The following is a 25,000-nucleotide window of genomic DNA, read 5'->3' on the forward strand; positions in this document are numbered from 1 at the left end:
TACTATTCAATTCCACCAGTGTGATAACATTTAGATTATTTGAAAATATGTAATGTGATTTTTGTAACGAATCCAGTTCACCTGACACAAAATCTATTTGCTTGCGCTTGACCAGCCTTCTCTCCACGTAATGTGGGAAAATATGTTGAGAGTTGCACGCGGAGCGGCAGGTGTGTTAGGGAGACTAAGTTAATTTGTGAGAGTGGATGAAGTGGCTTCACCTGCGAGTATTCTAACCTACAGGTGGCCCACAGGTTCTCACCTGTCCAAAGAAAGAACAACAGCAGTGAGCGGTAAACAAACGCCGTTTAAGGCGTTCTTGCGGCCAGGGGATTTCTCGTCTCTGTGCGCGTACTTTTGGTAGTTCTAACTGGCAAATCCGCGGTCTAAATCCCCGGAAACCACCGGTAAATCTACTGGACATGGGATCCTTGGAGATTAGCGATGCTTTTGTGCCGCAATCTCTCTCTCTCTCTCAGACACAGACAAAGTCTGTGGGAGTTCGGGAGTTCGCATTCCTCACCTGCCGTTTTGGGGACCGTGGCTACAGGGAAGCATTTGTCTGGGTGGAATAATTTAATTCAGCGCCGGTTCGGCGTGAAGCGATCTGAAGCCCCGGCCGAAAACAAGACACCACTGGGGCCTTTTGTGAAAATAAAGCAAAAGAGTGATCGTCGCGTGACCTGTCGCCAATCGAATTCCTTTTAGCAGTTGCCACAAGCTCATTGTTACGCGCCCACGGTTCCAGGAAATACCCAAATTAGAACAATTATGTGGAACTATCTCCTGTCACCATTTCAAACTGAGTGACATTTTCAGCACCAGGATGGAGTAACTGAGTTTTGCAATCTAATTTAGCTAATGCATTTATTAAATTGAACCTGTGCAAACTTTGCTTTCCCCCTTGTACAACAAGCATCCTGTGCATGTATGACGGGTACGATCACCTGTACAGGTACATTTTCCACCAAGTGCTTGCATGCGTTTTCTGAGCAAGTGCAAGAAGTTTTATATGGGATATATTTGGAATGGTTCTCTTTTCAGTTTTTATTTGTCCTATAATTTAAATAAACAAATATTGTTACATATCAACATTTGTTGTGCTGGAGTAAATTTAATTCCAGGGCCAGCTACCTCGTTTTCAGTTCGCCATTGTCGAAAATAGATACCATTTTTACGTGCAATATACCGATTTTGTCATAGAACTAAAGATTATGCCCTGGTTCTATAGTACAGACGGGTGAACTGACAGGCTTTCACATGGACAGAAATGTGGGGGCTGGCGCGCGCGCGCACGCACACGTCTCTCATCCCACTATCAAAAACTGAGTGGCCTACATTATCTCACATATTCCTGCTACTGATCCGTTGGCTTCAGTAAATATTCCGCAGCCAATTAGTGCATTTAATTCCGGCTGACTTTAAATAAGTAAGTACGCAGAATGAGGAAATTCGCGAGCGTGCACTCGATCCCCCTGTTCGCTAATGGATTGAGGATTTCCATCACATATGGGCATATGTGGGTAAAAGCGACTCGCTTATCTCCAAATCAAAATGTCGCCGTGCAGACTGCATCGAATTTCTGCGTTGAACACACAACCATTGAACTCTTGATACGGCTTTGGTAATTAGCCAGACCAGCCATTTGCAAATTCAGTCAGGACTCTCGTCTCTCTATTGCCTGGTTGCTCGATTCCATTAACGGCGGAGCGGCTAGATGGTAGAACAAGATTAATCAGGGAAAACTAGATCTGAACATTTCACACAAGACATGATTATTTCCCCCCGAAACCCTGGCCCTGTAGCTACAGTCATTTTGGATAGTTATGAATGATAAACATTTAATTCAGTATTTGATATGAGCCCGTTTGTTCTTGAACTCCATTATGGAACTTATGGAACTTAAGTTATATTTACCCGATTGCACTTTTCCGTTTACAGTATTAAAGATAATTCTAAATATTAACATTTTCTTAAGAATAAGACAAATATACGTGGCAAGATCCTTCTATAATTATCTACTCTGTGTTTGATGCTTCAGAAATAATTAATTTCATCTTCTGACAGACTGAAGCTCTGTCAACTCTCTTTCTTTGGATTTCCTTTCCGATTATATTATATTATAAAACACAGATGTCATTAAGGATCCCATGACGATGTTCCCTTTAGGGTAACAATTGCGGTGTCTTGGGGTGAAATTCCCAAAATGGCCACATACAGGGCCACAGACCCAAGCTGCTTGGTTACTTAATTACTGGCTTGGTAATTCCGCGAATCCCCTGCACATTTTGATTACTCAGGTCACTGCAGCACAACTATTTAACCCATTTATTATTATTATTATTATTATTATTATTATTATTATTATTAATAATAATAATAATAATAATAATAATACAATAATAATAATACTTCTGCTGCTACCACTAATACTACTGCTACTACTACTAATAATAATAATAATCTGAACTTGGTGGTGCTGGGGAAGAGCCACACTCAGGAGACAGCAGTGGTTGGATTTCGCTGACAAATTTATTAAAGACCTGTATCACTTTATCATCAGAGAGAATAAATAAGACATAAAACATCTTCCACATAAACAAACACGTACACCGCCCTGGGGCCAGCATTGCCCCGATTGTTTCAGTATAATAAAACGGACAAGACACAGCTGAAGACACACAAATGCATAGAAGTACTCCTAATTAATTTGGGGCGGGGCGGGGGGGTGGGTAACTTTTACGATCTGTCCATCCACAAAATACAAAGTCTTAAATATCTGTGTTCAGGTTAGCCTCCAGAGAGAGCTGTAAAAAAATAAGTCTTTACAATGAGAAACCGTGATAAATAGACATTTGGCAACAATCAGACACTGTAAGACAGACTCGGACAAATAAATTAGAACAGACCTCTGCAGTATGTCACTGGAGAACAAACACAGAGGGAAAAAAAGGAGACTATCGAGGCTGGAGGTCTCCCAAAATCCAGCGGTGGCAGGTCTGCTTTTCCACCGAAGTCACAGCTCAGTCACGCTCAATCAAACCCGAGCAAAGACACAGGGCCAAATTTAAAGAAAGGAGGTTGTCGGGAGAACCCGGAACGCAATCTTTAAGTAAGCCAATCCCGTGCATTTAAGAAGGGGAAGACCCTCCCCCAAAGTGGCGCTCCCTCTCTGAAGCAAATCACTTCTGAGGCGGGAGGAAACACACCTGCGTCAGAACCAGGAAGTGCGTGCGCTCGCTTTGGGTGGGGATGTAACCTGGGCGTAGCCATATAAACAAGGAAAAACCAAACCTACGTTAAATTAAATTAAATTTAAATAAATTATTTTAAGAAATTAATTGAAAGTACTTTCGGCGCTGAAAAGACCTCAGGCATCTCAGTTTGTGTCACGAGTCCTTTTTATTCCCCCCCCCTCAGGCTGAGTTTCCTCAAATTTCTGAAACTACTTGCAACTGGGTTGTACTTTCTCAAGGGGGCGGGACTTGGGAGAGGCTGTCCAATGAACATCCAGAAGAAGAGGACAGGCTACAGATAGCCGGTCCTCTGGCCTCCATGGCAACGGGATCTTGTGCTGCCAGCTGAACACTGTGCATTCAGACACTTCAGAACGCTTCTTTTTCCTGGTCATCGAAAAGTGTTCTGTGCACCACTGACAGCACCCACAGCCCTATCCTGGGCTCAGCCTGTGTAGACTGAGGAAGGAGTTCAGACAGTGCATGAGGGCCAAACTTAAAACTGGCGGAGCAAGACCATGCCCCTTTCCAATCGATTGCCCCCACATTTCTAGAATGGAAGGGAGGGTAAGTGGTCCTCCAGAGGGTGAAGATGTGAGTTTGGATAACTGACGTCAATCTGTACCCACATATGAAGAAGAAGGTTGATGATTGGTTGGTTGGTCGGTTGGTTGATGGTTGGTTGATTGGTTGGTCGGTTGGTTGAAGGTAGGTTGGTTGATGGTTGGTTGGTTGGTTGGTGGTGCTGGTGGTTTATGGGTGGGGCCAGGGGGAGGGGCTATCAAAACTGGGTGTGGTCCACCTCGTCGAGCCAGGAGGCGGGGCTAGCAGGAAAGTCAGGGTAGCCGCCGCTGCTCCCCGTGGAGAGGTCCGAGCTGGGCCCGTTGACCCCGCCCATCGCCCTCATGCCCGGGGCCATGCCGGGGGCCCCGCCCTGCGTCATGATTGACAGGCCCGAGTCGGGGTACACCAGGCTGGAGATGAGGGGCTGGTGTCCGGGCAGGGCCTGCAGGGACCTGGGGGACTGGGGCAGGCTGTAGGGGCTGCTGGGTCGCATTTCGGGGTACGCGTCCTGGGACTGGATGACCCCGTGGTCCAGGGGGAAAGGCCCGTGGCCGGCCCCCTGTCGCCCCATGGCGGGGGACGTCTCGTTCATCCCCCCGTACATCCCGTTGGAGTGGCTGATGTCGGACATCGGCGGCTCGTCTGAGGTCACACACAGAGACGAAAAAAATCAGGGGGGGGCCTTTCGAAAATATCCTCATGCATACTAAATTTCTCGAAGTGTTTTGAGAATAAATAAAAATGAAATAAAATAATAAATGGCTTTGTCATTTAAAAAAAATCTATATATTCAGGAAATATCAACAATAAATGTTTTCTATTAAGATGAAAATAAAAGATTCCACCATTTTGGCATATTATCAGTTTAATGGTGTGTGCTGATGGCAGTCTTATACAGTATACTCAACTCTACAGCATCACAACAGGTGTGCACACCACTCAGAGAACAACTGCCAATCAGAACCTCTATTTTTGGGTAGGCTATTCATGATCTTAAACGTAGCAGCAAATCAATATGTAATATACCTTTTCAATAATTCTTTGCACCAAAGGACACATTTTTTTCTCTCTCATAATCTGCACACAGTGCTCTCCAAAACGAGGTGGTTCCAATACCAATGTGATTAAATTCCGTATTAAATGTCATGGACACTACAACCTGGATTAAACATAATTACTTTGTGGGGTTTTTTTTTTTACTTACACTATGTTTTCAATTAAGTATTAAATGAACGCTAACATTTGCATTTAATATATATTTATTCCATTACTTTGAAAGAAAACAAAATGGCAGCAAAGAAAAAGAGTTTGTACTATAGCCTCATTAAAAACAGTAACGGGATTGTCGTGGTATTACATCCAGTTGACAAAAACACTTACAAGCGCTCCACCAGATTAACATTTTGTTATTCAATGTTGTCACGTATCTTGTACATTGTATCCCTTTCTTATATGTTGCTGGTCTGCATTACCTGTGAAGGAGACCTCTGCGTCACTGTCTAGTCCTTCCTCCTTGATGCTGTCCTTATCGGATTTGGAGCTGCCTCGCGATCGCTTCATGTTGCGGAAGTACTGCCCCCACCGTTGCCTTCCCGCGTCTTTTTTCAACCTCTTCTCCTTTGCTCGCCTGTTCTGGAACCACACCTGCGGAGAGAGTCACGGGGATGTGCGTTTAAACACTTTATCCTTCATAAGCTCTCATAACTGAGGATCAGCTTATGGAAACAACGATTGTTTGACCCAGACACACGATTAAGGACCCGAGAAGTGTAGTGTTAAGATTTGGATCCGCTGTTGGAAATTTAATATTTACTTTTGTTATTCCAGAATCCCTTTAGTGGGCAATGTAGAGACGAAGATCTAGTCTAGACTCCTTTGCCCTTTCAACCAACTGAGCGAAGAATGTCATTCTGTGGTGCTGTCCATATGCGTTGGTGCTGAATACTGTCAAAGCACCGTAACGCAGCTTTGCAATAAATCCTTGTCAGACTGTTGCTAACTGAAATATTGCAAATTTTGAAAAAAGGACAGAAGTACGGACTATATAAGATTCTAATTATCATTTAAGATGCATTAATGTTGAGGGATGATTCATTTTCTAAGACTGTCAAAAGAGCGGGCCCGAGTCTTTTTTCTTTCGGCGGAGAAGATTGAAACACAGGGACCGAACATTAATGGTAGAACTACCATGGCCACCGAAAGATTTATTTCAGGTATAATTAACTTCCAGACAGAGGGAAGTTGTCCTTAACCCACAGCACAGACGGGTTAACGTCGATAGTACCCGCGCACGAGTCCACTACCGTCCAGTCGATTTAATTATTCTAAATTCAGCACGGCCACTCTCCTATGCACATTGTAAATCATGGCTTTAAAACGTAGACGGGCCGTTTTGAATACTCGGACTGTATGCCCAGTTTGTTGCTTACACTACGGATATCTAACAGCTAGCGGCAGATCTTTTGTGATCAAATATGATAGACAAATATTAGTGTGCACGCAAAGCTACATGTAATTTTGCTGAACCAAGCAATACGAGACTCTATCAGGCCGACATTCCACTTTTTTTCCAAATCACTTAAGAGCAGGATGAATAATGGGCATGGGGAGAGCGGTGGCTTCCCTGTTCCCATGGCGTCCTTGCAAATACATAAAACAATATATATGACCATCGTGCCGCAGAATAGGTCTAACCATAGACAGTGCGTAACATTTCCCTCCTAGAACTGCTAATGAGCTTGTCCACACCGAACTGACTTTCAAGTGGGGACTTCATTTAACGCTCCCCGGCGGCTTTAAATTAAAACCATTAGACCTCCCCCTCCCCCACGTGCGCGCAAGACAGCTTCTTTTTACCGTCCCAATAACCCGCTCATGTCTTAGTTTTAATATGAAGGAATCGGTTGACGTTGGAGAAAATTCAAATAAATACGTGAATACAGCAAGTATTACCTGGACTACTCTCATATCCAAGCCCGTTTCCGACGACAGCTGCTCTCTCACGTGACGCGCTGGTTTGGGAGAGTTGTTGTAAGCGTTTTTCAGCGTTTCCAACTGCTTGGCAGTGATGGTGGTGCGCGGTCTTTTCGCCGTGGAGTCCGCCTCTGAAACCAAATTGCAGGACGTTTCATTCACTCGGAGGTCGAGAAAACAATGTGGATAAGTACAGTCCTGGAAGAACAATCTGTTGGTGTAACATTTTCTCTTCAACCTCGTTCAAAGTTAAATACATCAACTTCCTTCACGTCCTTACATAAACTTGGCTGTAGCGGCTTTTTATTACGGCGTCACCTCCAATGCATCTCTTATTTACATATGTGTAGCTGATGTGGAGCAGGAAGGACAGATTGAATTTTAAACATTTATTAATCATCCATGCAATATTCCTATGCAATATCGCTTAAACATAATATAGGGAGTTTGACTATACAGTGCGATGCTTTAAACCATGTAGTTCTGCCCAAAAAGAAAGGACCCGGTTCAAATCAAGCACACACAGGGAACGACCGACTTATTTTACTACCAACTTTAAATCAAATGAAAAATAGCATAAATAACCTTAGAAGGAACGATAGAAAAAATACATCAAAATAGTGTGTGGGCTGCCTATCGTGTTGCGTTTTGCATTCCAGAATGCTGACTGAGCAGCCTTTCCTCTGTGGTCGTAAAATAAATGAAAAAATATAAAACAGCCGTTTTTATTTATTTATTTATTTATTTTTACAGTTACAGAAATTTCAGATTTGATCGTGTTGTTTTAAGGGCTTGATATGACTTTGAGTCAGTGGGCCCCAAATTGTACCGCCTGTCTTCCCGACCATATGGCCGCATAGAGCAGTGTCCACTTCGGTTACGGCATCGCCCGTAAGTAATGGCGCCCTCTTGTTAACAAAAAACAAACTTGTATGTTTTTGCTGAAAACGTATGTTAATTCACGATGTTGAGTAAGGCCGATCTGGATGTGTACTGTAAATCCACATACGAGTGAATATAAAAAGGGAGATTACTAATGAAGCAGTCTGTCTTTGCTTTAGTCTAAGATTTTTTAAAATTATTATTTTGAAGCTTGGAATTATAGTTTTAACTTCAGATATGACATTTGACAGCCTGTGCTCAGATCATATTTTGCTGCTGAAAACAATGTTGCATTTCACGGTATTCCCCATGCAATATTATGTGCATTTAATGGAATCAAAAATGTTAAAATTATTTTCTGTTCGACCGAAAGCCTGGTTTAGCACATCACTACTACCAGCTTACAATATGATGCAAACAATACATGAAACACGTTCAAAGAAACGGGTTAACCATTTAACGATTTAAAATACAAAGGTCTATTAGTGTCTACCATCCAAGATGGATGTCTATATTTAAGCACATGGCGGTTTTTATTTTTTTATCATACAGGCAGAGAGGTTTGGCAAGATGGAGATAGCTACGTCTGTGCCGCCTGAAATGTAAGTAATGTGAGTCTTCAGTCACCGGCGAGTCTGAGGAAGGCTAAATGGCATCCCGATGGTGATTTGGTCTCCTTTTTGTGAAGCAGGCCGGCTGAATCGCAGCTTGACTGCAGTTTAATCAGCGCGCGGAATGTGCTGACTGTCGGCCAAAGTTACATTAGGTATTCGACCGGGGAGCGTCCATTTCTCTCCGGGAGACGCACTTGAATTTGCGATATATGGGGCCCCTTATAGCGCGCTATCGATTCGGAGGCTGGCTGCAGCGTTATTAGCGCGGGTGGGTCAAGTGTTTATGGCTGACCTGCTGACCCCGCAGATTAAGTTCACAGTTCAAAGCAACTGTTCGATGAAAGGTTATTGAATAAATAAAAAAAGTTTAAATTGCACGGTCTTTAAGTAGATGCGCGTAGCAATCATGGCATTTCATACCAACAAAACGGACAGGGTTCACAGTGTTCCGCGTTTTACGATGCAACACTTTTTCCCCTCATAAAACTACGAACACTCAGAAAACTTGGGGAACCCCCGGAACCGGATATTAATCATAGCAACTAATTCTCCCATATCTTCATTTAATCCATACGGCTCGCATGCACTCATAAAGCACACTCACCTTAATGCTACGTGCATCTACAATTTCTGTAAATACAATTCATATTGTGGAAAAACCAAATCGTTTAATTTGTAAAAATAAAAAAAATGACAAAATAATAAAATAAAAACCCGAAATGAACTGTACAAATCCTGTCATATTTTCAGAAACCAATACATGTATTTTACATAGGTGACGGTTGGCATACACAAGAGCGTTGTTAATTGATCTGCTCCAAAGAACATTTGCATTCTGTTATAATCATATTGAAAATGTAGGAAATGTAGGCCTACGGTTCTAAACATACCATTCTGTTGTTTTCTACACCTCTAATAATTATGTCTTAAAGACGCAAACATTCCCCAGCCTGTTAAAATGTAGATCTACATTATAGCTACGACAGCAGATTAAAGTAACACGCCATGTAGGCCCGCTGAGAACACATACAATTACAAGAACGCATGCAATTTCCGATTAAAATTTAGGAAATAGTGCTTTGGAGATGCACTGAATTAAGACACCGAATTGGCGGTTCTTGGTACCGTAACTGAATATAGCTTGTTAATATCGTTGCTTAAGACGCATCACATAGAATTTATTATTATTATTATTATTATTATTGAACATGGAATTTGTGTTCTAGCCAAGTGAGCTACACAATAAATACTTGTGGGTCAGTATTGAAACTTCCAGCGGTGCGCGCGTTCTCACCTCTCTGCTTGGCGGTCTCGTAGTCGGCCTTGCACACGAGCCTGCTGTCCTCCATTAGATAGTATTCGTCGCCTGTGGCTAGCTGCCGTTTGCATACTATGCAGGCGAAACAGTGGAGGTGGTACACGAAGTCCTGCGCTCTTCGAACGACTTGGGTCGGTGGAATACCTTGTTGACAGGCTGCGCATTTAGTCCCAAATCTCCTTTTGGAAACAATAGGCCCGACATCAAATATATTGATGCAAACACACAATTACAGACATCACAATCTTATCATCAGCATAAACAAAAGTTCAGAGTGGAAGAAACTAATTTGCCCCACCTTATTCATAAACTATATCAACGAATACTGCGAAAATGGTTTTATACGACCTTAATACATGATTCAAAATACGCGCTTATTCTGAGCTGGCTACTTAAAATGAACAGGCTGTCCTTTTGTAAAGTCATGCAATAAAACAATAACCCAGTAAATACATCTAAATTTAAGCAATTTAACAAGGCACAGCATTAATTCACACTCGCAATCTCTTATACACGAAAGGCTACTTAAATATGTCACCTAAACGCTTATACTTCTCTTCACGAATTATTTTAACCAGGTTAATTATCAGAAGAGACAAAAACGCGGTAGCGGAGAATACACTCACTTAAAGAAGTCTTCTTTGCAGTAAACGCTGTCGCCCCTGCTGAAGCACTTGTCCGCGAGCTGAGACTGGCAGTCGCTGCATTTGAGACACTTGCTGTGCCAGTGGCGGTCCAGCACCTTGAGGATGAAACGGTCCACGATGTGCTGATTGCATCCCGCGCAAACAGGGATTTCTGTTCGACAGGAACAAATACACAAACATAAAAACATTTACGTTTACATTCACAGCTGGTGGCAGGTTACACTGCGTGTGTGTGTGTGTGTGTGTGTGTGTGTGATTGTGATTGGTAGTTTTTATATGTTGCATATGCTGTTTGGATTTGGCAGTTAAGTGTATTGTAGTCCTGGTAACACTGGCGGAGTTTTGCCAGGTTTTACTCTACAGCAGTGGCACGTGCAGGCTTCGCAAAATACATTTTAGGAGAAGTTTAATTGTCAGACACCAAACCAAAAGCACTGTCTCGAAATAAAATGGTGAACTGTTGTAACGAATGCTTTACTTGTCTACTAATAACAGTTATACTGTTTCTGGCTTCTCCTGAATGCTGATTAGACACAACTGTAAAGGTCAAAATAGTCAGAACAATGACACTAATAAATGATGAATAAATAAATAAATAAATACAATTTACTTTATTTTCTGGAAAAGATAAAATATTCCAATAGATATACACCGTTATAGCAGGGACATTAAGTGATCATTGACCACAAAATCATTGATGACTGACCACAAAAAAGATTCAATGCAATGCAAAACTGGAAATGTATATTTTCACGAGCAACTGCCTATCCAAAGAAAAAATAATTTAAAAAATGGTATGCACTACACATATACTACATGCTTCTAGGATCCTATTTTTGAAATCAAGTTTGAAAAGGGTGTCCAAATTGTTGGTTGGATGAGATTTGCTGGCCTTAAATCCTAATTACTGATTGATGAGAGTTGTGACACGTGACCATAGATATCAGAACGCCCTATAAAGGAATAAACAGCCTGTCTGTTATAAAAGTAATTTCACAATATGACAAACGCATGCTCTTTTATGGTTTTTTATATATATATACATAGTAACCAGTAACTTAATTATGATAAACGAAATAAAAAGTAACCTAACGTGGTTTTCTTCCCAACGTTCAAGGCATAAAGGGACGGTGAGCCACACATAATCATGCTAGACTTTAGTAATAATAATAATAATAATAATAATAATAATAATAATAATTGTTGTTGTTTTTTATATTTTATTAGTATTATTATTATTATTATTATTATTATTAGTTGTAGTAGTAGTATAAGCATCATCGACATCATCATCATCATCCTTGCGCGCGACCTTCTTATTATCATTTGGTCATTAGGTGTGTATGCATGCAAGTATTTACAAATACTTTTAATAAACGACTACTACTTCCAATACTACTACTTCTACAAGTAATAATAATAATAATAAGACACCCCTGTGCCATTTTGACAATCCCTCGACCTTGTTATTTTTATTCTTATAATAACTATGTGTGTACGCAAATACTTAAAAAAAATACGCAAAAATGTATTCTTGCTACCACTACTACTACTACTACTACTACTACTAGTAGTAGTAGTAGTAATACGACCACTACTACTGCAGGACATAAATAGTGAAAAGCCACTGTGCTTCAGACTTTTCAAAAATGCAGGTAATGTTCAGATAGAAATCATACACACAACCTCTTATTACTCCAGGTCTTGTCTCGTGCCAATATAGGCTACACATTAAGAATCGTTTATAAATGCACAAAGGGATTGGGAACAGATGCGGAAATGCAACGAATGAATCACAAACACCAGTAGTTTAAAATTCCATAGGAATAAACATCCGACCGACCACGCATCTCATATCATAAACCGGCACGCGACATACAGTCCTGAGTTTATGTGTTGGCTTCCGACATCTATTTAATGCGCATGTGTGCCAGGGTGTCATGTTTTATTTACAATAATAAGACCATCTATACTGGCCAGTAACTGACCAGTAATCACTAAGTTTGATCTTTCAATTTAATTTCAGCATGTGACGGAAAACTGTGCCTTCTGTTCATTCTGTTCTCCCTCCACAACCCTATTTCCCATCTATCAATAAACGAATTACTTGAACTGAACATATCTTACTTTGCATGGCGATCAGCAAGTCCTCCCCTAAAATCTTAAAGCAATATTAAATCCAGGGTGGCTGTGTCTCGTCCACTTCACACTCACGAGTCGAGAGATGTGTCGCCTCCTCTTTTGGTTCTCCGGTCCAAAGACCATCCCTCTGGGAGCTAATTGAAGAGAGGCGCGCTACGCGCTTCTGAACGCACGCCTCCGCTTGTTCACAGACAAGAAACTTAGAGACGGCCTAATAAAACTGCCCTCTCGCGCAGCACCGGCCAAGCCGCGCGAAAGGAAGTCCCACTGACCAATCACTGCCGGACAAATGCTTCTTATGAGGTTTTTCTTTTCAATACGTTTCCAGGACGCGCAACGCATTCCCGGGGCGTATAAGGCAATTCATTTATAGCGTACCAGCAATGACACCGAAGGGGTCTGACGAGCTACCGAAAAGGATCGTTTAACGGGCAAGTTCTGAAAGCAACCCGTGGAATTGCCCTCGTTGTTGCATGTAGCACCTGTACGAAGGCTACTTGTTTCGTACAAACTTAACATTGGTAGGCCTGCTTGCGAAAACAACGTGCACTGCATGGAACTTATGCCTAAGCCAAATCAAGCCTTATTTTTTCAGAACCTTATATATGTATTTCTAATAACTGCTCACATGCTCGAAGACGCTATCTGGGAAATTATATGTCGTTCTGAAAATGCATAGATCTGTTTTACAATAGGGTTTCATTCGACAAACAATTCATCGGCCTGATAATGCAGACATTCAGATTTGCCTACGTTGAAACAATAGCACGCCACTCAAAAAAGTCCACTGAGAAACTAATTCTGGAGAAACTTTGTTCGAATGCACGTCCGGGTCAAGCCGGTCATTCTCGTCATTGTCGTTGAAGTCTGGCTATTTCATTTTAAGATAAGCGGTTTGACACCGCAAAGGTCAACGAGACAAAACATATGATCCGCTTTCCAGCTTCTCTCATAAAGTAGCCTATCCACCATTAAAGGTCCTACATTTAAACATGAAATTAACGTTATTATTCCTTTTGAATATAAAGGGCCGAATGTATATGCTAAGCAATATATGCCTTCTAAACTAACTTGAATTCAACTTCAGGCTTTACCGCAATTATAATTTCATGAGGGTGTCCACTTGGCGATTCACTGGAGGAAGGAGTCGCATTCCTTTTGTTCGTTTTGTGGCGGTTTAATAAAAAATGAACCGAGCGGTTTTATGTAGCGGCTCTCCCAGCTACCTACAAACAGCAAGGGAGTAACGTCATGAACAGGTGCACCAAACGCTTATAATTTATTCAAAGGGGCCTGTAAAACTAGAATATAATTTCCTTGCCCCACGGACGAAAGTCATTTTTGTGCTATTTACGCTGCTGTTTCAACCAATTTTAAAATATATTTGTTATTCCCGTATAATTGTATTTATTTTAAAAATAAATCTTATGACAAATAGTTTACTATCGGCCTATAGCTAAAATCCTAGCCTGCTAATTAATACCTGAAGTAAAATCAAAGTGCCCATAATCTCCAATTATTCCAATGATGTTCCAAAAGGCAAACAAAAATTTAAATGCATTCATTCTTTTCGGAAAAAAAGATGTCCAAATTGCCTGCAGGAACCAAATCCGAATGGAGTGTATTTCTAAGAAAGAGAAACGTTTGTGGTGTACGCTATAATAAGAAAGATAAGACATATGTAATTTTGCAGATTCCTCTTCTTTGGTCCTAATCTTCGGACGTCCAGATCTAGCCATAATCCACCGCATTACAAAGATAGGATATAGAAGCATCACAGGAAAGGTCTAGAACTGGGAACTGTCGCCATAGCGACTTTTGGGCAAGCGATTGTGTTTCAAATATAGTGACTTGAAGCAAACGGCAAAACGTTTAACCAAAGAGACATTGTTATAGATATACATTGTCGCTGGATTTGTTTCTCTCCAAGTTTCTACTGTTTGTCAAACTGACATAATCGAAATCGGTCTATGTCATCACCGCTATTTAAATACGCCGAAGTCGATATAATCATGTTTCCGGACAGACACAGCGTCTGTCCCTTGAGAGTTAAAACTGAGTTATCAAACAGTAAAACTTGTCCATCGAAAGAACTAGTAAAAGAGCGATAAGACTAGGGTGAGGGGGAGCAGCCTAGGCCAAGAGAATTTGCCATATCCTTGCAGAAGCAGTTGTATTACAGATAATATTCATTCAGAGCGGAGCTTTGACAGGAAACGATACCTTTGCGTAGTTCTTCATTCTGCGCGAGCAAAGCAAACAGCATCTCCGTGTTGCCTGGCGCTCGTTTCGGAGAGTCCCGTTCGTTAAGAACATCCATTTCTCATCGTATCGTTTTTAGAATAATGGGGAAAAATAATAATCCTCTGGTGTTTGTTAATTATTTATGGTACCCGGGTGCGCGAGATTTCTTGGAGGCAAAACAGAATTCCGCCTTCGTCTCGTGCGCTTGTCTTTGCTGTGCAGTGTGCTTTGTGCTACGCGCTGAGAGGTGGATTACGCTGCCTGGTTACCCTGGTGACTGCACTGTTAAAGCTACAAGAGATAGAATAACATCGCCTTCGACGTGTGAAGAGGTGTACCAACACCAAGGAGTCTCCGGAGCCCGTGGGCCCTAAATTGCGCAACTTTTACGCGAACAAGAGTAAGTTGTCTGATGTTGAGGATGTTGACTTTAAGGGCAGTCTCATTCCAAAGAGTTTCCCGGAGGCTGTCCTCTACGCACACACTTGTCTGATTTGCAAGCGCATTCAGATTGCACATTTTACGTTTTGTGCCAGGTCGCTTGCCAATTAATTGGATTAAATATCCAAAAATAATTTGGTTGGTTAAATTCTCTCTTTTGATAAAATTGTAAAACGATTGCCAGCGTTTGTCACCAGTTTCCAATGGTGAGATTTTACAGCATTTAAGGGATCTCACCATTTGGAAATAAACCAAAGCTCCTCTCTCTCATTTTGCAGGACTTGAGACAGCATCTGGACGCTTATTTTGTTATATTATTATATTTATTTATCTCTTGGTGCTGTCTTTTTTCCATGTTAAAGGCACTTTTGTAAGTCTATCTGGCCAAAACTGGCTGCCAAATTATATTTTAAAATTTATATTGTTGCAAAGTCCCCTTTCAACACCGCCAGAATGCGACAAAAATTGACAAAACTTATTGGTGACCCATTTAGCTCAGTCAGTATATTAATGTATGTCATATTTTAATGTTGTTTAATTGTCTGTTTTGGTAGAAAGGTTGGGAGCACACATTTCTTATGAAGAGGATTTAAGGTTATTGATCTGTTATGTACCGATCAGGGTATAGCCTCAGTTGTGTACTTTGTGGCTAGATTGACTTAACCACGCAGAGGGAAATATTTCCTTCGGACAGGCTGTCCTTCCTATAATGACCAAAGTGTCTGCGAAGTCCTGACAACGCAGAACCACAATTTTACATTTGATCTCTAAATATGTATAAAATAATCAATATTATAACAAACTGGTGTCTTTATGCAGGGAAATTGATAAATATTGCAAAACATGTATTAAACACAAAAAGTAGGCTAATCTCAGAAACGAAACAACCAGTGGACAAGGTATGCTGAAGTGCTTGCCATGAGTGGATGTACCTATTATCAATGACCCTTTACTGACCTTTACTTGGAAACTGCACCTTTAAAAAGAAGATTGCTATCAAATGCATTGATAAATCGTTGTTGAACCCAGGATTCACTGACAGAAACTGCTAACGAGTTTCAGGGGATAAACAAACCTGTACTCAATAAATAAAGCGCGAAAATATTTTTGGTGTGAAATGAGATCTCGCACCATCGCACCCCGGTGGACTACGGTGCCTAGTAGAAACTCCCCACAAAATTCTTCCCCACACAAAGAATGAGGTCAAATAACGGACAGTGACAAGATTCTAAATCATTATCTTTAAAAGTACAATAAAATCACAAACCTACGGTGAAACAAACAAAATGGTAAAAAATTCAAATGCGATTTTTAGGCTTTTTCTTTTTCCATGAACTGACGAGTGTAAAGTAAGTTAAAACAGTCAGTCACATATTTGCAATTAATATAGTGGAATATTTTTGTTTAACCTATTTTGTATTTTATCGAATTTATGTCATTGAAATATTTTGGAGCACTATTTCAAAATGTAGCTTAAATCACCACCAGACAATTGTGACAATTTAAACAAGCTATTATCTATAAGAAAATAGAAATATACATACACAGTTTTTCAGGGAGAATTCGTACTGGTTTTTAAGTGCTAGACACTTATATAATTAATATATAATTAATACATTTATTTTATGGCAAAACGATAATTTTCATGTACGATAGGATACACACACACACACACACACATATACATATATGTATATATATAAAATATAGGACTTTTTGATACATTCTTTTTATGGCAAAGCGATAGTGTATACAGTATGTACTATATATATATATATACACACACACACACACATATATATATGTAAAAAATATATATATATATATATATAATATATATATACATATACATAATATATATATATATATATATATATATATATATATATATATTATGTTAAAATATATGTTTTGTGTGTGTGTGTGTGTGTGGCTTCTAGACCAGTTGCCTACGGTTTTTCTTGAGGTAGACGCATTAACGTGCTGCACGTCCAAGATTTCCAGCGCCAGGCGGTTAACAGCAAAACGCCGTCACGATGGCCTGTGGCGGCTTCCAAAAAGACAACTGTTTGCTTTGGTGGAGACCGGGCTGCTCAATAAAATGTTAAGTGAGGCAACACCCAGATGAATTCTATTGACACCGATCTTTAGCGCAAAACGGCGCCCAGGGAAATCAGCCGTAGTGCCACCGGCGACTCGTTCTCTAATGAATTCAAAATCAATGCCCCATTCGCCTGCGTTTTCAGAGTATATGAAGCGCGTTTTGGTGAAAGGCGCACCATGCTTCTATATGTTCTTTCTTGCTTTCAAGCTTTAATAATATTTTTATGTCATATTGATCGCCCACGTTTGACGGGCCAGCAGACAGTAATGGGGTGAACTGAGACAAGCTGATGACCAAAATAACGAGCGAGGTAAACCCCTCTCATTGTGGGTTGTGAATTGAAATGAACTCATACGATTTAAACGGCCTGTTTTCTCATAGTCTGCATTAAAGTATATCCAGTATCATGGCATCTGCGCTGCAATTAAGTACACAACTTTTTAAACTCCGTGATTGATTACCTTCGTAATGTTTAAAAGCAGTAGCCTAGAATCATGTAACATTGCTATTATAACAACAGAAATGACACATTAATAACAATAATTGTACTTTTAAAATCGTGTTTGTGTGTTACATTATCCGTAATATTAGAGCTATATGATTATCACCACCACGATCACCGGCATCATCATCACAAGTTTTGCTTTTATTTTTGAAAGAAGTCGACCTGAGAATATCGCATGTCTCATTATTCTCGGTCTGAAAGATAACAGGCGACGCTTCTGTCTTTCAGATAATGTGGACGATTTACAGTGACTTCACCGCAGGACTTATCATGACATTTAAGACGAAATTTAAGAAAATTTTCAGAAAACAATATAACTGACATGCATGTTCATAACCGACTACGAAATACATTGCTTTAACTAACGAGTAATACCCATATTACTGACAATGCAGAAATAAACGATATTTTGTAAAATAGATCAATTGAAAAAGTAGCGAAATAATATAGCGTACAAATGAACCAAACATGTATTTCCGTTCAGACATGTAGCAATGAAATAAAAAACGCCTTGTGATCATATTTAAAATAGAATCCCTTCGTTAATGGATGTTATATTTGTTGTTACACTGAATTACATTTTTTTCGACACAATGTCCATTTTTTCAGGACCGCAATATAAATGTTCTTGGCGACAAATAAGCACTTCCAAGCTGTACCAAACAGAAGGACTTCCCTGGGGGAAAAAATAGATTATTTCTAAAATTCTACCGCTCCTACAACCAACGTAGGGTTCCGCTGTTTTAGAGCTTTTTACTGTCTTCCAGTGCCGTCTCAGACACAAATAGTGTGCTTTACATTATTCCCTTCTTGGACTTGCGTATTCTCGCTGGTGATTTTTACTTCTTTGCGTCTCTACATAAGAGGTGAACTTCAGGTGCAACACCTGTCGTGGGAATTCGAAACCTGTTGAGTGTTTCCTGCCGTGCGAACTACAGGCGAACAGGCTGTCGCGCGGCGGTGCGTCTCGAGCAGCTCTGCGGCGTCTCTTTGGGGGGTTGGGAGTACCCCGCTACCGCAATGAGTGATGGTGTGAAATGACAGCTCGCGCTTAACATCTGTTCATACCATTCGTTAACAATGCAAGCCATTACGTATTCATAACGTCTCCCGCGAACTGGATACACGCAGAAACGTAAACAAAAGCATAACAGGCCAACTGCGTTTATGAAACATGCAGTTCTACTCATGCTGCAAGGAGTTAAATAAAACGCTGGTCCAAGCTCATACAACCAGTAATATCAGTGACAATTTTAATTAGGCCATATAATCAAAACATTTAATTAGTAGTGCTTAATATATCCGAGTTTATATGAATTATATATATACATATATATATATATATATATATATATATATATATATATATATATATATATATATATATATATAGGAAAATTCAAGTTACTTTTTGTGTGGTGTTGCCTAAATAAAATAAAGCTGCGACTGGACGCGATACGTGGAAAAGACAATTAACTAAAAAGGAAACTAGCTATGTGATAATGTAACGTACCAGCGTTCCATTCCCTTCCGGTCGAAATATCCTTGTCACCACCAGGCACCAGTGGACTTTTTAAGTAGCGCATTCCCTGGTGTGCCTATGCTTGTCCAGTAGCCTAGGCTAGTAACCTACCATTTCACGGCAAATTACGTCCTGCTGTTAAACACAATGGGATTGACTCGGAATACTGACTTACCTTGAGAGGAAAAAAATACACGTGAATAAATCGCAAAAGCAATCATTTTTGGGTAATTTAAGTATCAACACATTTCTTACCTTGGCTGGAGGTATATCTGGAGTAATTTCCGTGGTTTTGACAATTCGACCCTGGATGTTCGAGCAACATTTCGACTTCTGTGTCACTTCAAATGAGCAAAAAAATTCCAAAGTGGCCGATGAGACTGGATGAAATTACAGTAAAATACGTTTTCAAAAACTCTCGATAGTTAATACTGGTTACATACAACGCAGGCAAATTAAATAATAATAAAAAAAAAAACCCTCAAATGCCTCGCGCACACGCAGTCTCACACAGAGAAATCCAAACAAACGCAGCAAATTGAGTGGAACGCTGAGCTCAGGAAATGAAAAAGACGCGTTTTGGTCTTTCCCTGCTCAGTGGTATTCTGACAACTTTCAGAACGCCGCAACTGTCTGGCCAGCTCTGCAGATTAGCGGAGGGGAGAGGTTGAGGGACTACTGACAATTAACCGCGTCAGCTGACCTCGAGCCGCCACTGGTGCCCGTTTTAGCATAACAAAAGTGAAGAGTCGAGCAGGATGCAGCGTCGCGAAAGCTCTGCTCTGTCCAGGGTCCTGAATGGGGAGTTTCTGCGCACGATGCCGTAGGCGTGTGCACTGTGTAGTTCTCCTTGTCTTCAAATCAAGCCCCCATATCCATCTAGCGGTACACGTGTCCATCTTTCATCGTATACAATAGCGCACTGGGCAATCCAGCGTCGGGACATTGTTGTCATTAGATTTCATTCTCTCTTTCCTCTATTGTCAATTCCCGAGAAGCCTTCAACAATAGCAACAATTGTTCATTAGACAACTCCATTGTTTGCACTAGTTAGAGTTTTTCTTTTGTAATTCAATGAAGTGTTGAACGAAAAAAAAAACTCACTTTTTTGTGCTTAAATGGGCTACGAAGGTACAATAACTGATAATCTTCAGTCAACCTTTATTTGATCACCAAAAGACACTCCAACCAATCTATTAATAAAAAAAAGTTAAAAAAAAAAAAGTAAGCTCAAATGAATCCGATGGTTATTGCATCTGGAATAATATATCTCTCCATATAATGTAATATTGTAAACTATCTATTTTTGCGTGCCATTAAATTTTTTGCAGTAATCAATTTACATTTTTAAATTCTGTAGTAGTTTTTGCTGTTATTGTGGAATTGAAACAGTTCTCACTCCTTGGTATAGTCTGACAATAATTGTCTTTTTTTTGTTTTGAAACGCTACTCACAAACCCTTTAGTTATCACTAAAAGGACAGAGCTTGCTTGTTATATTGTATTAAATTCAAAAAAAAAAAATCTAGATGCTCTAGTTTTTTATAGTCAGCGGATAGTCATAAGTATAATGTAGTGTCTGAGATATTTTCAAAATGTTTTGAAACCAGACTGGTGGGTTCCGTCATATCATAATATGATGTACAGAGACATTTTTTCACAGCTTACTTTCACATCTTATTTTACCTTAGACATCTTCAGTATCTTAGGTGCTATAACACTGTAAAAATAAAATGTCTCGGTAATATTTTCAGGTTACGGAATCAAAATGCTGGGTTTTAAAACATAAACGATGTCAGTATTTTTTTAACCAGTTAAAGTGTAGCAAGAGCTGTAAATAACAATAGAAAATCTCGGAATGCTTCGTGAACAACTTTTCTCATCCTAATTTCCTTCATACGTTTTTCATTTTTAAACTTAAATTGACTGAACTAAGTGTTTAGTAGGCTACTCGTGCTCCTAGAACCACGGCAAACTAACTGAAAACTGTGTTTAAAAATGTAACATAATGCACGTTTTAGGGTCCTAAATTTGCACATTCCCTGGAAGACACTGTTTATTGATGAGTTTTATCCTACAGTTTATTAGTGAGGTCGTGCTCTAAGGAAGGACGTCACCCCACTGCACCGCAAACACACGAGACGCGGAGCTGCAGCACTGTGACTGAAAAGGCGATTGGTCGAGTTGAGACTTCCGGGCTCTTCATAAGGGTTCCATTTACTATATATGGTTCTATTTTGGATATCTTCAAAATGTTTTTTGACCCTACTCCTGAGTGAAATAACCTCAAAATATTATATGATGTATAGAGATATTTTTTCACAACGTCGTGTGGACATCTTCAATATCTTAGATACTTCATGGCACTGTATATATATATATATATATATATATATATATATATATATATATATATATATATATATATATATATGTATAGTGGAACTCATATGGGCCCAGACAGGCTTTCTTTACTTCTGTTCTTGGCTGTGTGTCGGTCAATTTCAGTATTTAATGAATAAATTCAACCCGTTAAGTCTGACAGTTATTTGTGTATTTGACATGCGTTCTCTCCACCGAGACCTTCCGAGGTCGTAAAGACATGGCATCACCGAACAGGGTTCAAAACTGTAAAGCAAGGATGGACTTAATTGTACTCCCCGAAGTGCAGAGAAGCCTGCCTTGTCAAATTCTTGAGCAAATTTAGAATTGTTGTTTTACGTTCATGAATGCACTGAATTTGAAGAAGCACTTGTGGATACATCAATTATGGAAATACAGATCATTTAATCAATTATCCGTCTATTATTCTGATTCGTCGGGTTAACTTTTATGTGAAAATTTATTTCAAATGCACATCCACAGCAGATTCCATTCTTAGCCTGATGCTTTGTTGGTAGTGTAGGCGCAGCTGTCAAAGTAACGGTTTCGAACACTTTCTTTGAACAGAGTAAGAAATGCTAATATGCCTGTATTGGCACACCTGGACTGTCTTTTTTAAAATCCAGATTGCTGGATATGGGCCCTGGATAGGCTTAAATCACCGTATATTTATTATTGAATCATTTGAAAACAAAAATGCTGTCACAGCAAAACGCTTTTAGAACTAAACTAGAACATTAATGCATTTCGAAAATAAGTGCTTCTAAGGACATCAGCCATTTTAATGCCAAGTAAATTTGGTGAAAGCTAAAATTAACAAATTTTAACAGGCCATAAAATCGCTGAAGATATCAGCATGCAAACAGATGCCAACCTACTGACGAAACACTATGATTGGTTCAAGGCACGTAGTCTCTGGCAACACACGATAGCTCCTCCCACCACTACCTGTCACAATCACTTTTGCAACGAGTCTTATTACCCATCCTCATGGTATGTTACGTCACAGCACAGAGTCATTAGAAAAAAAATGTTACTTTTTCTTGAGGAGTAATGTCTAACCTGGTGCACCAGCCCAGCCACAATGATAATACAAAGTGTCCTTATTGGAAATAGCACGTGCAAGTGCTACCAGTACTTAAACACCGAAAAGTCTAGTAGTGGTTGTGGACTGTCAAAACCACACCTGAGTCGTCACGGAAATTTGTGGATATTTATTTATTTTAACACAAAACAGCCATCTGCAATTATGATAAATTCATAATTTAATACAAAAAATAGAAGCACGTGAACTCTTGCAACCTAAATTGGTGTAACGCTTTAGGTATAGAAAATAAGAAATTACAAGTCATAAGATTTCAAACAGTTTTCACAGCACGTCCCCAAAACGTCATCATTACGCTTCCCTCGTCGTTTCTTTGCCTCCGCATGCACGGAACTGCTCAGGATGCTACGGCTTTCGGGGCAGAAGGCCTCCTCGCCAACCAATCCCCAGTCCAGAAACTAAGAGGTGGAGATTGAATATCGTCATATATTCCCGATTTGAGATTCACCTCGATAACTCAAAAGAGGATAGGGACAAATGTGCCCTAGCCGTGTACCCCGCGCGCCTGCCAACTTGTTTGCGCGTGTGTTTATTGTTTATCGTCGTTATCTCAAAAGCCGTTTTTTACTGACGAAAGTGTTTTTGTAGATATACAGTAGCTTACATATCCAGGGGCAACGCTCTTCGTCAGACTTGTTTTCATCGGTAGAGACGATGTGGCGGCTACGCGTAATCCAACATCAACAAGTCAGTCTGATCTCCTTACAGAAGATTATAGAGAGCAAACGGCAAGTCTGGAAGGAGCCACACACTGTAACTAGGTTTCTGTACTGGACAGAGCATCAAAGGCGCTTAGAAAACAACAGCAAACGAGCCTTAAAACCTCCTCTCAGCATGAGAGTTAGATTATTTCTATTATTGTATCATATAGTGATTATTATTATTATTATTATTATTATTATATTATTGTTGTTGTTGTTGTTGTTATTATTATTATTATGATTATTAGGCTTTATTATTGTTATTATTATTATTATTATGAGCAGCAACACCGTCACTGTGTGTCAGTTTTATTTGCACTACTGAAAGTAATACTTCGTTACATCTATTGCAGAATTACTGAACATGAACAAAATAACGGATGTCAGATTTAGATAAATAATCAGTGCTGAAATCTTATAAATACATACACGCCTGTACTGAACCTATGTATGTAGACACACGCGAATGTTCACATGGCAAATCTAATTGCGCTGGTTTGGAAACGGGCTAAGGCTATTTGCAAAGAGTCCCAGCGCGAGAACATCTGGAGCCCTGAGGGGCTTTTTCGGGAGCGTGTCACCCGTCACCAGACACGATCGCGTTAAAAGGCCCTCTTAGCCTCCCGAGGCCCTTAGCGACCGCTCGCGACTACTCAGCCCGATGGAACTTCATTACCGGAGATTGCTAAAACGCAGGCGCACCTGGGCCTCGTTGGAGTGGCCGTGCAAAAATAGGGCTTAATAGCTCTGAACAACGACGGCAGCATTGTATCACTGGGGGAGGTGGGGTCTCACGCACAGTAAGAGGACAGAAGACGTACGACGCTGAACCAAGCGGTCCTCGAGAGCGGAGAGTCGCTCAAAGACTTCTTTTCTTCTTTCACCACTTTGCCTCTTTCATGTTAGCGCCTCCCCCTGGTTCGTCCGTGCGGTTTTTGGCTGACGGATTAGGCGTGTGTACGTCCGCTCCAACTCCCCCCCCCCCCCACTCTGCTCTCTTTTTAAATTGTTTTTCTGACATTCAAAGACGTGTGTGTTTATGCCTTAAGAGGCTGATGGAGCAGCAGAAAAGAGGCCTGGCTTTTTATGGCTGATTTGCATCACACTGCAGCCACTAAACAAGGGGGGATCTTGAGTGCCCGCACCCCTGTTTGTGCTCCTCTGAGGGGGTGCCGTGTTCTGAGGCAGGCTGTGTTAACAGCTTGGCTTTCAGGGGAAAAAATTCACTCTGTTTTCTCCCAGAGGCCACTGCCACGGCCGTTTGATCTCCACATACACACCTCACACAGAGCGACCGCTGTCCTTTCCAGTCAGAGCGACTGCTCACCTTCCCAGTCACAGAGCGACTGTTCACCTTCCCAGTCACAGAGCCACTGTTCACCTTCCCAGTCACAGAGCCACTGCTCACCTTCCCAGTCACAGAGCGACTGCTCACCTTCCCAGTCACAGAGCGACTGCTGTCCTCTCTGGTCACAGAGCGACTGATCACCTTTCCAGTCACAGAGCAACTGCTCACCTTCCCAGTCAGAGCGACCCCTGTCTTCTCCAGTCAGAGAGCTACCACTCATCTTTCCAGTCACAGAGTGAGTGCTCACCTTTCCAGTCTCAGAGCAACTGGTCG

General features: G+C 40.6%; 1 protein-coding gene across 4 annotated transcripts; it reads right to left on the minus strand.

Moving 5' to 3' along the window:
• Window positions 1-2,427: 2,427 nt before the first annotated feature.
• lhx3 (LIM homeobox 3) lies at window positions 2,428-20,009 on the minus strand. 4 transcript variants are annotated; one of them, XM_064308460.1, is made up of 6 exons: window positions 14,600-15,385; window positions 10,214-10,385; window positions 9,564-9,763; window positions 6,753-6,904; window positions 5,273-5,444; window positions 2,428-4,442 (listed from the first exon to the last, which is right to left on the minus strand). In XM_064308460.1, exons 1-6 carry the CDS (start codon window positions 14,694-14,696, stop codon window positions 4,018-4,020), a joined length of 1,218 nt encoding a protein of 405 aa, XP_064164530.1. In that variant the 5' UTR covers window positions 14,697-15,385; the 3' UTR covers window positions 2,428-4,017. The 4 variants fall into 4 exon arrangements, with proteins under 4 accessions (XP_064164530.1, XP_064164529.1, XP_064164531.1 ...); XM_064308459.1 differs by having other exon boundaries at window positions 2,429-4,442; window positions 9,564-9,766; XM_064308461.1 differs by lacking the exon at window positions 14,600-15,385 and adding an exon at window positions 19,448-20,009 and having other exon boundaries at window positions 2,430-4,442; window positions 9,564-9,766.
• Window positions 20,010-25,000: the final 4,991 nt, after the last annotated feature.

This window comes from Anguilla rostrata, chromosome 14, assembly GCF_018555375.3.
Source record: "Anguilla rostrata isolate EN2019 chromosome 14, ASM1855537v3, whole genome shotgun sequence".
Classification (NCBI taxonomy): domain Eukaryota; kingdom Metazoa; phylum Chordata; class Actinopteri; order Anguilliformes; family Anguillidae; genus Anguilla; species Anguilla rostrata.